This window comes from Chenopodium quinoa, unplaced genomic scaffold, assembly GCF_001683475.1.
Source record: "Chenopodium quinoa cultivar QQ74 unplaced genomic scaffold, ASM168347v1, whole genome shotgun sequence".
NCBI lineage: Eukaryota > Viridiplantae > Streptophyta > Magnoliopsida > Caryophyllales > Amaranthaceae > Chenopodium > Chenopodium quinoa.
This window is the reverse complement of record NW_018742556.1, coordinates 293,519-307,822: the sequence shown is the minus strand read 5'-3', so window position 1 is coordinate 307,822 and position 14,304 is coordinate 293,519. Positions and strand designations below refer to the sequence as shown.

At 31.4% G+C, this 14,304-nt stretch overlaps 1 protein-coding gene across 1 annotated transcript; it reads left to right on the top strand.

Annotated features, from left to right (window-relative positions):
* Positions 1-11,093: 11,093 nt before the first annotated feature.
* On the top strand, positions 11,094-13,940 carry LOC110720334 (mitochondrial intermembrane space import and assembly protein 40 homolog). The gene is made up of 4 exons (XM_021899344.1): positions 11,094-11,352; positions 12,883-12,914; positions 13,015-13,140; positions 13,524-13,940. Exons 1-4 carry the CDS (start codon positions 11,265-11,267, stop codon positions 13,704-13,706), a joined length of 429 nt encoding a protein of 142 aa, XP_021755036.1. The 5' UTR covers positions 11,094-11,264; the 3' UTR covers positions 13,707-13,940.
* Positions 13,941-14,304: the final 364 nt, after the last annotated feature.

Below are 14,304 nucleotides of genomic sequence, written 5' to 3'. Positions count from 1 at the left end.
ACAAAGAGAGGAGGTTTAGTTTTTTTTTTTTTTTTTTTTTCAATTGATGAAGACTCACATGGGAATGGAAGGAAAGGAGAATCAATGCCCACAAATTTGGAGGGCAACCAATGTGAGTGTATGGGCATGAGAGTTGGGCATAAATGAGGTGAAAGAGAGAGAAAGTAATAAAAAATATGATGACCACCATTAGCTTGGGCATCCATTGACTATGCTCTTAGTGGTTAGTTAATTCCTAATGTTAGTGGAATCATAACAATAGTGGGTTAGTTTAGTGGGGGGTTAATGTTAGCATGATCAATGATCATGGGATTATGTTCCTTATTTTTAGTTATATTTTGCACTATATATATGTTGCAATGTAGTACAATTTTAAAATGGATTGAATACAACTTTTATTATTCTTTCCCTTCTCTCATCTCTATTTTATTATTTCAAGTATCAAGAGCTTCAGGTTAGATCCGGGTAAGAAAAAAAAAAAAAAGGGAAGGAAAAGAGATGAAGAAAAAGAAAAAAGAGAGAGAGAGATAGAGAGTATTAAAAAAAATATATATCGAGTAAGGAGACAAGCAACGCAGCTTGATCTCATTGTTTGAGAGCAATATTTTTTTTTTCGAGTGAAATATTTTTGTGAGTATTTTTTTGTGTGTTTAACCATGGAAGTAATGGTTAGTGTGGTGTGTTGATGGGTTCCCTTTTAGCCCATGAAGGTATGGAAGTCGTAATCAATGAAGAGATGGTTTCCAAGATAATACCAAAGATGTTTGGTATGATGCAAGGTGACATGGTCAATTGGAGGACAATGTCAAAGAGAGTTAATGGAGAGATGTGCTCCATTGAATATAAGTTGATGATAACGTGCATCAACAAGATCAAGTAATTGATGAGAAGTGCATCAATAAAAAAATGTCGAGGATTAGTTGTGCGGAGAGAAGTGCTCCGAGAATATCATGTTGGTGATAATGTGAACCATCAAAATTGTGTTGGTGATGAGATGTGCATCACAAAATGCTGTAAAAGCAAAAGAAAATTTCGTCGAGATCAAGCATGAAAATCGAATAGTCATTGTAATCCAATTTGAAGCAAGGGGGTGTGTTGGAATATTTGCTTCAAATTGTTAGTGGTTAGTTAACTCCTAATGTTAGTGGAATCACAACAGTAGTGGGTTAGTTTAGTGGGGGTTAATGTTAGCATGATCAATGATCATGGGATTATGTTCCTTATTTTTAGTTATATTTTGCACTATATATATGTTGCAATGTAGTAAAATTTTAAAATGGATTGAATACAACTTTTATTATTCTTTCCCTTCTCTCATCTCTATTTTATTATTTCAACAGCATTTTACTTTTTTCAATTTGTAGCTTGCTTTTTTGATGAAGGGAACGAAATAATGCAATGTTTGGTTGTATAATATAATGTCAGAAATGTGAGGAATTTGAGTATGATTTTTTTTAAAAAAATTATTATTATTATTATTATTATTATTTTGCAATTTCAAGTGAGAAATTAGCTTAGAGGTGTGGAGGTAGAATGATGAGGCTTTTAAGGTTTGTTTTGATGTGTCTATATTTGGTACTGTATCTACTATGGGGCAGCTTCCATCGCCAGATATTATTGCTTCAATTAGTGTCAATTTGATTCTTTAGAAGTGGGAAATTGGGAATTGGTGTTTAAATTTAATATCATGCACAATTTGGTCTGCCGTGGCTCATGATTGGCTCCTACTATATGTTGCAAATTTTTGGTGTTCAAATTTCGAGTTTTGGGTATTTTTGTTAATTTGGTACGAGTAATTGATTTGGGAACTTGTTTGTGGTTTAATTAGTGCATTGCATTGTTCCATTGAATTCTTGTCATATTTAATTGATTTCAAGTCATATATACCAAAATATAAGTGTATTAAGGATGCTATGAGTATTTCTTTAATTTGGATGAAAACATGAAAGATGGGAAAGGTAGAATTCCCTTAGGCTACTTTTGATCCCTCTTTGGCTTAAATTGATCTCAAAACTTATTAACTTATCTTATTTAATTGATTTCAAGTCATATAATTCAAAATATAAGTACATTAAGGATTTTATGAGTGTTATTTTTGTTATTTGGATGGAAAAGGTAGAATTGATGGGAAAGATAGAAGACTCTTTTGTTATTAGAAGACTCTTTTGTTATTTTTGAACCATTTTTTGCTTCAAATGCTCCCAAAGCTTACTAACTTGTCATATTCAAATAATTCAATTGATTTCAATTCATATATACTAAAACATAAGTATTTTAAGGATGTTATGAGTGTTATTTCATTAATTTGGATGAAATCATAAAAGATGGGAAAGATATATACTTTTGAACCCTTTTTGGCTTAAAATGCTTCCAAAACTAACTGACCTGTCATATTTAATTGATTACAAGTTGTATTAACCAAAATATAAGTATATTAAGGATATTAGGAGTGTCATTTCAATAATTTGGATGAAAACATGTAAGATGGGAAAGATAGAACTATAGAAGCCCCTTAAGCTACTTTTAAACCCTTTTTGGCTTAAAATGCTCTGGAAAATTAGTAATTGTCAAATTTAATTGATTTCAAGTCATATATACCAAAATATAAGTATATTAAGGATGTTATAAGTGTTATTTTTGTAATTTGGATAAAAACACAAAAGATTGGAAAGATAGAAGTCCTTTAGGCTACTTTTGAACCCTTTTGGCTTAATGCTCCTAAAACTTACTTTGTCATATTTAGTTGATAAGTCATATAAATAAAATATAAGTATATTAAGGATGTTATGAGTGTTATTTCCTTAATTTAGTTGAAAAGTCTTTAATGATGATGTCAAGTTGAATGTGATTCAAGAACTAGTGCAATACTTTAGATCAAAATATTTATTTAAACCATAATTATTAGGTAGAAATGTAGAATAATGTAACGAAGGTTGTATGTTTTATTAACTTATACGAGTATAAGTTTAATTTATAAAGTTTAACTAAAAGAAAAATATTTTACATATAGGGTTGTATAGGGCATAGGTTTATAATAACAGGTTCTAAATTGTTCAAATATATATAGGTTGTCGAAATTTACTCAAAAAAAAAAAATTCACTATTTGTAACGACCGGCAAAAGTGCCTATTACAAATAACTACTTATTTGTAACAGGTAACACAAGTGCCCGTTAATAAATAGTTATCTGTAACGACCGTATACGTATCGTCCTTTGCCAGTTACATACGAATAGGTTGTTTTTGCCCTTTACAAACAGACACTTTTCTACTACTGTAATAGGTTAGGTTTTGTTCATTACTGGTTAGAATATTTTGAATATGAATTGAATGAAGTTTGATGTTGCTGTTTTTATGAATTTAATTTGCTATGTTGATGAATTGTGTATTTATTTGATGTTACATCACACAGGACATCATCCAAGTATTAATTGTCAAATTCAACATTTCTTTAAAAAAAAAATGACGAGAAAGAAAGGAAAGAGTAAGTCTTGCCTTTTATTTTAGGTTCAGTGTTATTTTCCATTTTTTTTCCCAATGTAATACGTAGTAGCTCTATATACTCAGAGAAGCAACAACAAAACAGCAACAATAAGGATAGCGAGAAAGTTTCATCAAGTGCAACTCTGGTTGAATCTGAAGACATTCGGTGAGGAACATTTTACATATAGATTCCGTCTTACGATACATAGAACTTTATTAAAATTCTAAAAAAAAAAAAAAAAAAAAAAAAAAAAAAAAAAAAAAAAAAAACGAAACTCCATAAAAAATACAACAATTCTTAATACTATAAAATAATAATTAGTTACTAATCGTATTATATATATCCAATAATAGGGCAACCTGTAAAATGTATCTATCAATCTATGTCTTGTTTAAAAAAAATTAAATTTAGAAGTTGGGATTTTTTTATAAAAAAAAAATAGCGCTTTTTTGTTTTGCGCAGCTAGCTTAGCCAAATGGTATAACATATAAATACTTGTTAAAAACGAAGAAACCCTTATTATACTAACAGGGTAACTTCTTATTATTCTTATTGAGTTATTCTTAAATAACAAGTTAACCTCTATGACAATTATGACATAGTAACCCCAATATTATTAACTAAGGACCTGGTCACATTACTGAACTGAACTGATTGGAGCTGAACTGAACTGATTGGAGCTGAACTGAACTGAACCGAATAGAGCTGAAATGAATATTTATGAGAGAAGGAAATTATGAACTGAATTGAAATTAAGTTGAAATGAACAGGCCCTAAGTAACCTCTATAACCTAATAAAGTTACCCTTAAAACACACTAAATGAATAACCCATTGGTGACGGATCAAATGATATAAAATTTAATAATTAGGAATTTAGAATATAGAATTTACATGTACATGTATATGTAGAATAAGTAATATTTTTTCAAAGAATAGAATAGGCAATTTGTTAAACTGACATTATTATTAAGTACAGAGTAGATTTTTTTCAATTGCGAAATTAATAAATTAGAACAAAACTGACTTGTGAGTATTGTGACATACAATATGAAGTATATACTTCAATTCAATTACACTTATCTTTCCTCCACTCCTTAAGGGCCTAGCCCGAATTTGGGTCGAGAGACCTATTACTCGATGAGAAGTTTGATCCAATAAGACTATAAACCCTACCGACCAAAAATATTAATTAAATAGATAAAAGGTAGAGTTTGATATATACACTCGATGAGAAGTTTTAATCCAACAATACTCGAATGCGTTAGTTGCAAAAGCGTGAGGATAGTTTGAATGTATTCTATATGATGTGTTGTGAATTGGTGGGTCCGAATTCTTTCTTTAACACATTCAAGTGCATTTTATTCTAGTGTTATTAAGTTTTTAATGGTTATGGGTTAATGGTAAGCTATATGCTTATAATTTAATTTAATTTACAAGTAAGTTTCTATTTGTATACCATTAGAGATGCTTTCATAGGTTTTAACTTTTGTCAAACACCTCCTAATTTAACTTATACTTTCTTCATTTTTAGTTGCAACATAGTCTTATAGCATGTATTTTGAGGTTGAGATTAACACAATGTAAATAGTCAGATTAAGAAAATACTTAACACATGGTACATACATATCCTTATTACCGGTGTTGTTATTTTTTTTAAAAGAAATTGTTCATCCTAAAAATACATGATTAAAAATTGTGTTATATATATATATATATATATATATATATATATATATATATATATATATATATATATATATATATATATATATATATATATATATAAAGCGGAAAAAGTATAAAAATAATAATCTTGAAACAAATTGAAGAATCATTTTCAAAATTAGAAGATCGTTAAAACCTTCATTCTGATTTTACTAAAAAGAGCATAAGATACTTTATTTCATTGAAGTTAATTAATACTTTTACATATTATACAATAATGTGTTCACATATCATTATTATTATTAAATTTACAATAAACAATTAAATATGATACCTAAGTATAAGCTTTCTAATTTATTATTTTTGTAGATGTATTATAAAGAGTGAGTTGGCAGGAACATCATTTGGATGAAGATGTTTATGGGGGAAGTATAAGTGGAATTAAAGTCAGTGTATTTGGGTGTGCTACCAAAGAAGAGGCTGTGAAATTAGGGTATAAGGCAGGATATACTTTTGCTTTTACTCCAATATTGTATTCTTTTTCAACTGATGTCAAGAAAGAAGTCGCTATAGGGGAAGACATTGGGATACCTGTATTTGAGTTTATCTTGAATCTTGACCATTCTAATGATGTTTGTGAGAGTTTTGGGTCTACTTACTTGAGGTTAGGGAAAACTCTGAGATGGGTTTTAAGATCTACCGCCAAGTTATTGTATGACATGCATCTTAATGGGCTATATATCGGAGCAGATCTTCTTCACTGTTTATACGTTAAAGGAGACGGCATCAAATCTCCTTTTCGTATGTTTGCGCTGCACTCCAAGTCTTTGAGTGGCTTGGGTAAGTGCTTTAACCATTCGTTTAAATGTCCGTGAAGATTACACCCCTTAATGATCTAGGAGATCGTTAACTCCAATAGGTCTGGAACCATAACTGGAAGTTCAGGGATGAAGGTACAAATCCAACCTAAAAGAGATTGAACTTTCCATAATAATAGACCTCTACTTTATTCTTTTCGTATTCATTTGCGCTATCTGACTAACATACAATCATCAGATTAATCCTAAACCTGTTTTTCTATGTTGGTTGAATATTAATGCACAAACAAATCTTTTATTGGCGATCACTTGAATTATAATCATATTAACCTAAACAAGATTATTAATTATCTTATTAAGCGTGATTACAAGTACAAATTCCCTTTAAACATGCATAAAAGGTGTGATCAAGCAATAAAAATAATAATAAACATCAAGCAACATGATATTATAAATTATATGTAAATTATTCGTTAATTAACAAATTATGTTAAATTATATAATTCGACACAACAACAATTTTATGAAAGACTTAATTTGTCTGAAAGATATTGTTGATTGGGTATGCAATTTGCCAAGTGTTACCAAATTTCCAAAGGCTAGTAAATTTGATTGGTTATTTTTCAACAACCTTTTTCCAACCACCTCACCTTAGAATGAAGACAAAGCAAAGTAAGATATTTAGTATTTGTTTTTGTTATATTTGTTTATAGGAAATTCTTTTGCGATAGTTATCTTTATTTGTACAGCAGGGCAAGTGGTATGATACCATATCATAAAAACGTATACGAACATATAGAGCATATGAAGGTGATTTTTATACTACTGTAGAAATATTTTCTCTTAGTTTTGGAAAGTCGTAATTACTTAAAAATTCATTTGTTCATGGTTTATAGCGGTCTGCCGGAAGGGTCAATGTCGATGTTGAAAACATTGACAAGGAGTTGATCAAGTTATTTCCATTTGCTATTCCTGTTGCGTACTTCGAAATCATGGATAAGCTTGGTCCTGAAATTCCATATCTATTGGATTTATTTCGTAACGGTCCAAAGGGACTCGATTACAGTCAGTTAGATCAGGTAATTTTTACTATTGTTTGTTTTCTGTTCTCAATTTTAGATCTGATTTATGTAACTTGTTCAGGTATAATCTGTGCCTCTTATATTATATAATATGGATGATGAGGAAGTATTGCCCACTAGTCATTACCATGTATGGTCGTCTATAGACTCTATACCGCGGTGGGAACTTTTTGTCGATCACTTAAGTGTTGGAAAAACATCATTGACTGTTTTGATATTGTTATTTAGAGTACAACACTGCTATTAGAATATTAATATCGGTATATGTTACTCGTAATTCATTCTTGTTTTTGAGGTATCGTTTAGTTGTTTCAGTAGTACTCCGTATATAAGTTCTAAAGTACAAAGTTATTGTATTCCGATTAAATCAGCGAGCTTGTGTACTGGTTATAAGTAAACTTTGTTATTAAAAAAATCAATATTATTGTTATTAATTTAAGTATCGATGTATCGTTATGTTAAATTTGTAAGTAATCGAGCAATTTAGGATAATTCTAGGACATATACTGAGTACAAAACGTTATCATATATATACTCGATAATAACACTAATAACTTTGGCTCAATTCTTAATTATGTAGAAGATCAAATCTATAATAATATTAAAATCCAAGGGATTAACTTATCAATAACATGTGTCATACTTTGCCAACATAACATTTATGACATAGCGCCACATAGATGATGACAACACATTAGTATTTGGATTAGATTTGAACCATTACGTCACTTGAAATTCCCAACTTTTTATTACTACTATTCCGCAATTAATGTCACTCTATTACTTAATTAACAATGATATATGAATTGTAACTTTTCATTAAACATTATATGTAATTCCTCACTTAATTGTAAAACAAATATTACTGTAGCTCTCAAGGAATTGGTTAAACTTAAGGAATTGGTTTCAAAATATTATTTAAACTCAAGGTAATTTTTTCATTTTGTATTTAAACATAACCCGGGGCATCGATCAGGCCCCAAACTAGTTATTGAATTTAAAGCATAAGTTGATAGTATTAATTTGCGTTTCAATTGACATACAATCAAAGTTCAATTCACTCCAAACTAATGTTATTAAGTTGGTTGAATATTTAAATATTTAATGCACATATAATTCTAAATATTGTGATCACTTATTAAGTTTAAAATACTAAAAGGGAACACAAATCAATTGTCCAAATTATCTATATGCATGATTTTCAATTACATATTCTTGTTAAAACATGCAAAAGTGATCAAAATACATCAAACATACAACATATATATTGGTAGCAAAACAATAATATTATTAGGAATCAAGGCATCCAAATCATAATTGTAAACTTTTCATGTTACTAGCAAATTAAATAAAAGGATTTTTTTGACAAGTTTAGTAATACCACCAACAGTAGGTTTTTTTTTTTTTTTTTTTTAAATTTACCACCTACTTTATTTTTTCCCAAAACACTAAATTTTACCACCTATATTGTATATTGCAATAATTATAATTATAAAATATAAATTAAATTGCAATAATTATAATTATAAAAATAGAGATAGCTTTAAAACACACGGATATTTGACAGAATAAAGTTGTATCTCCTAATCAAAAGTAATTCCTAACTCCTCTAACTAAAACAGATAGGGAAGTATAGAGTCGAATACACAGGGAAACAAGTCATTCTATTCCTAATTAATTAATATAATCTAAATCATCAAGTAATCAAATTGTTGTTAAGGGAATTAAATTAAGGAGAATAAATAAACTAAAGCAAATTAAACTAGGGAGAAATCAATAAATCAAAACCTAGGATATAGGTTCACCAATAAATAATATTCAAGGGTAAAACACAAAAATTTATCAATGCATTAATTAATCAGATCATAAAGGGCTTTCGCTACGTATTACAATCACAGAATTAATCTACTGGCATTAAATCGCATCTCTCGAATCTTGACTTAACCATTAATAAATTAACCGGCCTATTGAAACTAAGCCTAAACATCAGTTCTCATCTCTCGAATCTCGTATTAATATTGCATATATAACTCATACAATTAAACTTGGCCAAATCTTATTGCTAAGCATTAAATCAATTGATAAGAAATTAATCAAAGCATTGACAATCAATAATAAATAATCACCCCTTCATATTATTTATGGATCCCCAAACCCTAGAAATAAAACTACTCACGCATGTTAAAATCTAAACTAAGCAAATCAAATAAGCAAGACATGATTAATCAAAGCAGTTACATTACTGAAAATAAAAAGGGAAGAAATTGTTACCAAAGTAATAATCGAAAATTATGAATTGCATAAACCAAAAGTATAGAGAGAGAACAAGAGTAATAATCCAAAGCTTAAAATTAAATTAAATCTGAGAAATTAACCAATGAAAAAACGTAATCGTATCTAGCTTAACAAAAACATGTTTATACTAAGCTAGAAAATCCTACGTTGAAAAAAAAACGACGTTAAACATCCCTTAGAAACACGCGCATGGTCGGGCAAGGCTTCACTGGCTGGGCGCACCTTTTTTCTAATGGGATCCTCGCTCGCGCCCGGTCGGGCACGCTTTAGGGCGAAGGGCAGCCATCCTCCTTCTACCTCGCTCGGCCGAGCGCGCCTCAGGGGGAGGGCCTTCTTGGTCGGGCAAAGGACTTCTCGATTGGGCTATATCTTGGCCCAATCCGGATTTCCTCCTTGAGTCTTTATAACTTGGTCCAATGCCTCGAACTCTTCTTCGTCGAGCCCTTAATCACCGGTTTGATTACTCCAACTCGGTCATGGGCTTCGAAATGTTGTCATACTTCTCCAATGCTCATAGTGGCTCCAATAAGTCTACGAAAAAACTCCAAATCTGCAATTTCCTATAAAACAATATCAAATCTACAAAAACAATAGAAAACGCACATTAGTAATAAAAGTGACTCCGTAGAGTCAAAAATACTCCTAAATATAACCAAGGGATGAGGGTAAATCACTATATAAATAGACATATTAATATTAAACCTTTTACACCTAAGTAAAAGAGTAGAACTTCAAGCATTGCAAAGAAATTTCAAATTGCTTGAAAGGGATGTGTCGAATTATGTTGTAATAATAGACTTGTAATGCTGTCATATTATTATGTTTAACCCTAAAAACAAGTCCATATTTATAGGCTAGGTACGGAAAAGATTAACTCTGAAGAAATATTTTTGCTGATGGAGAAAAATTAAATTTGCTCGGTTTTGGATTGCGGTCAAGAATTGAGAAATGAGGCAAAAGTTGTGGATTTTTTTGCTATGAAAGGGTTTAAATGAGTGTTTGGGCTAGCAATGAATTGCATTAGGTGGATTAAAATAAATATTGCAACATGGCCAATTGGCGGTAAAAAGGCCACTCATCACCAAGTTTGGGTCAAGGAGATTTGATTATGTGTCTACACTAGACCTATAGAAGTTGTCCAGCAAAGAATTGATAATAAGTTAGTGAATAATAATAAAATTGGAAAAGAAATTATTAATGATGTAAATAATGTCATCCAAAAACCTAGATATGAAGGAGATCGAAGGAATTTGCAAATGACCAACATACATACCATGTAGAACTACCCGATTTAGTGTCAAATCATATACTTAAAGAACAAGAGTCCAATTCCTCAGCAATATCATCTCATTTCGACCTAGTTTTCTATCCTTCAACAATTGGACTACATGAATCCACAACAAGCTTACAAAGATCAATTATTGATTCCTTGTTCTTTGAGGCCTGGTTTCCCTTAATTCTTCTTCCTCGCCATAGCAGGGGAAGCATGGAGAGATCGAAAGAGAAGATCTAGATAGAGAAAAAAAAATTAGATGGGATTATTTTATTTTCCGATCTTAAAGTTGGCTTATTTAAATCATTTTTTTCAAATGTCTTTTATTTTATTTAAAAGCAAGTGAAATTTAGCCTTTTGCGTTTTTTGTAATGATTATTTTAAATAAAATAAGCGAAAATAGGGTTTAAAAATTTTAGTTTTCTCTTCCTTTGAAAATTGGTCAAAGGTTCCTCCTACCAAGCTAGATTAACAGGGACCTTTTCCTTTATAAACCTAATGTTGGAAAATAAAAACACTATTTCCTTTCTTTTCCCTTTCCTCGATTCTCAATTCTCTTGTTTTTCCTTACCAATGAGGCAATGAGATTAACTCGGTGACCCTAGCAACTAAATAACTCGTGAGCAGCAAAGCTAGAGAAGTAGAAAATGGGTCAATCTCAAAGTCACACTTCCGCGCCCGCCATTGATGATACCTCAAAGGCCCCACCTTCTTCCATGGAATCTCTAATTGCAGGTCTATTTCCTTCCAATCTTCTTTTGGGGTTTCGTTCAACTTTGATATGATTAATTTGATTGCACTTTTTCTGCAAAATTACCCTCCTTAGTTTATTGATTTTCTGTTAAATGTAACGATTGATTAGAATCCAGAAATATCGATGGGAACATTCTGGGGAGTTTGATTGATAACAGTAATAATATTCTAGGAATTGGTCTTGACTGATAAAGTTTGATCCACTGTTAAATTTTAAAGATTGATCAGAATTGATATGTCATTTTTTTTTATTTTGCCTTATAGTTTTCGCCAGAATAATATAGTATTTGTGTATATGAAATTCATAATTAACTCCAATGAAGTGTTTGGAACTTTTGAGTAAATTATATGCAATTTAGAGGCTACTAATAACAACTTTTAGTTTAATGATATGCTGTTCTTCCATCTTCAAAAATTAGCAACAAGTGAAGGATGTTATGTTATGCTTATATAAGATGCTTTCTTGAAGGTTGTTAGTTTGGGTCATGAAATGAGCCGAAAAGACAGGGCATGGATGTATAATAGATGTGAATAGGCATGTTGGTTTTATTTGGGTTGTTATTTATCCAGTGATTGAAACTGTCTGCACTCTGTAGTGTCGTTGGATTCTTATCTTGATTTGTTTCTATAAGACATTGTTGTTGGGTGGTCATTCGGTTGAAACCTCGTACCAGTCGTAACCTTTTAACCTCTTCAAAGTGTTTAATTGTCGTTTGTCCGTAAATAGATGTATGAGATGGGACTATCTTTTTTTTCTGCTAGCATTGACTATAGCCTTCATTTTATGCGGATTTAGGCTAAGGTTGGCTATTTGGTAAGCTTGTTCCCAAAGCATTTGGTCATGTGTGGGTTGTCTACTTGTCTTTGTAGTGTAAGAGATTCCAAAGCACTTTGATGTAAGATATATTGTCTGAACTGTTTAGGGGTTTGAAAAGGGGAGGTCCAGTCTATAGCTGTTGGTTCAAGAACTCCGAATTTCTCTCTTGATAACAGCCATAGAGGACTTCTTTAGGCCTCATTCCCACATTTCAGTGTTGCTGTGTTGTCGCCCTTTTTGCTCTTAGCAAGGCTTGGTATGAATGTATGATGTGGCTTTATGTTATCGTGATCTAGAGTTAATTTTTGTATAGATTAATTGTATATGTATACAGTAAAAGCAGAAGTGAACCACAATCCACCTTAGCAAAGGAAGGCAATGGAGGTAATTGTTCTGTGTAAGTAGTTTCTAGGTTGAAAGATTACTTAGTCATTTAGGCTATATATCCATTGGCAGAGACATGTGCTTGACTTGGTTGGGTGTATGGTTAAGGCTAGTTGTGCTGAATGCATATCCCAATAATTGACAGGAGCTGGGCATTACAGTAGTATCTTAACATGTTTCAAGGCTATTCTTGTCTCTTATAATATGTCAAATTGATTATAATTGGAAATTTAATCTATGTTTGTGCATGTTATTTCTAATGGATGTATTATTAGTATTTTGAGCTTATATCATATCTTTTGGTGTTGCAGAGGCAGCAGCAAACGGTGATAGCGAGACTGAGGTAATTGAGCTCTTTTGAAGTATCTTTGTTATATCTTCAAGATCGTTTCTCCATGTATTTTATTGTTCTTTCCTAAATGAGCTGTATGTATTACTTACAGTCTATTGATTCAAAAGCTAGAAAGGCGTTGGAATGCCCATGTATAGCTGACTTGCAAAAAGGCCCATGTGGTAGTCAATTTTCGGAGGCCTTCCTCTGTTTTCTTATGAGCACTGCGGAAGAAAAGGTGAGTGCACATGGTAGGATAGTGGTTTGTTAGTTTCTCTATAGAATCTATTAACAGCTTTTTTCATAGTATTATCTTTGAAAGGCAATACAGTGATGTGTAATTTAGTTACAATTCATGCAATCTAACTCAATTCCAGTGAAAAAGTTTGATTAATATTTCAAGAATAACTGGTTAATGATCATTAATGTTTATGGGTGGAGGTTACACTATAGTGTAGATGGTGTGACTATTCATGTGAGGACTGGGAAGGAAATAATGTTTGTAAATTTGGTTAATAATCTGTAATGGAATTATCGATGCAATTGATTCTTTCGAGCAATTGAGGACATCTCCTTAGCTGGGTCATGATTGAGTCATGCCTTTTGTTTCTTTGTTTTCAGGGCTCAGATTGTGTGCATCCATTTGTGGCATTGCAAAGCTGTATAAAAACCAATCCAAATGCATTTCCAGAGGATATTGCGGGAGATCATCAAGTGAAGGAGACAGTTGAGTCGTCTTCTAATTACAGAATACATCCACCAAAATGGTCATTGGAATCCCAAAGTCCTCAACCTAGACTGTAGAGCTCAGAGCACATTATTCACCCCAAAATTTGCAAACAGCTGATAGCTGTCAAACTTGGGTTGTCTATCACTCTTATCAAATTTGCATGTTTCAAGAGTTAGAAGTAACAATCAAGAGTTGATATATTTTTGGAAATTGTGATATATGGTTGAATGCATTTACATTTTGCGTAATTTGTACCTCCTAGTCAAGCAAAGTTATACTACTTGGTAACTGCTTTCTCTGTTTGTGAATTGATTCTAGGCAGTGCAACAGAACCATAATTTTTTCCAATCCAAATTGCTCTCACCCCTTGCATTCCCCTCTCACACACAGATTCCAACTAAACAAAGCCTTTAATATGCTTTCTCTTAATCTCTTTCATGCAGGTAATCAGGTATAATGAGTATGCGATTATAAAGAATAAGACGTAGTAATGGATCCTCTAGGACTAGAGGCGGCAAACTGGCAATGGATCCTAGATCCAGATCCGTCTTATAGGACTTGGATCTCTTTGGACCTGGCGAATCCGCAATTTGAATCTAACTTGTGGACCAGATTTTTTTATATTTTTATTTTATAATGATATCGATTAAGATTAATTATTAATTAATTTGA

What these genes read in the sequence shown, in the direction of transcription:
- LOC110720334 (XM_021899344.1), top strand. Translation starts at nt 11,265, where the DNA reads ATGGGTCAATCTCAAAGTCACACTTCCGCGCCCGCCATTGATGATACC. An exon ending in CATGGAATCTCTAATTGCAG is followed by an intron (nt 11,353 to 12,882) that starts GTCTATTTCCTT and finishes TTGGTGTTGCAG; the next exon opens with AGGCAGCAGCAAACGGTGAT. An exon ending in ACGGTGATAGCGAGACTGAG is followed by an intron (nt 12,915 to 13,014) that starts GTAATTGAGCTC and finishes TATTACTTACAG; the next exon opens with TCTATTGATTCAAAAGCTAG.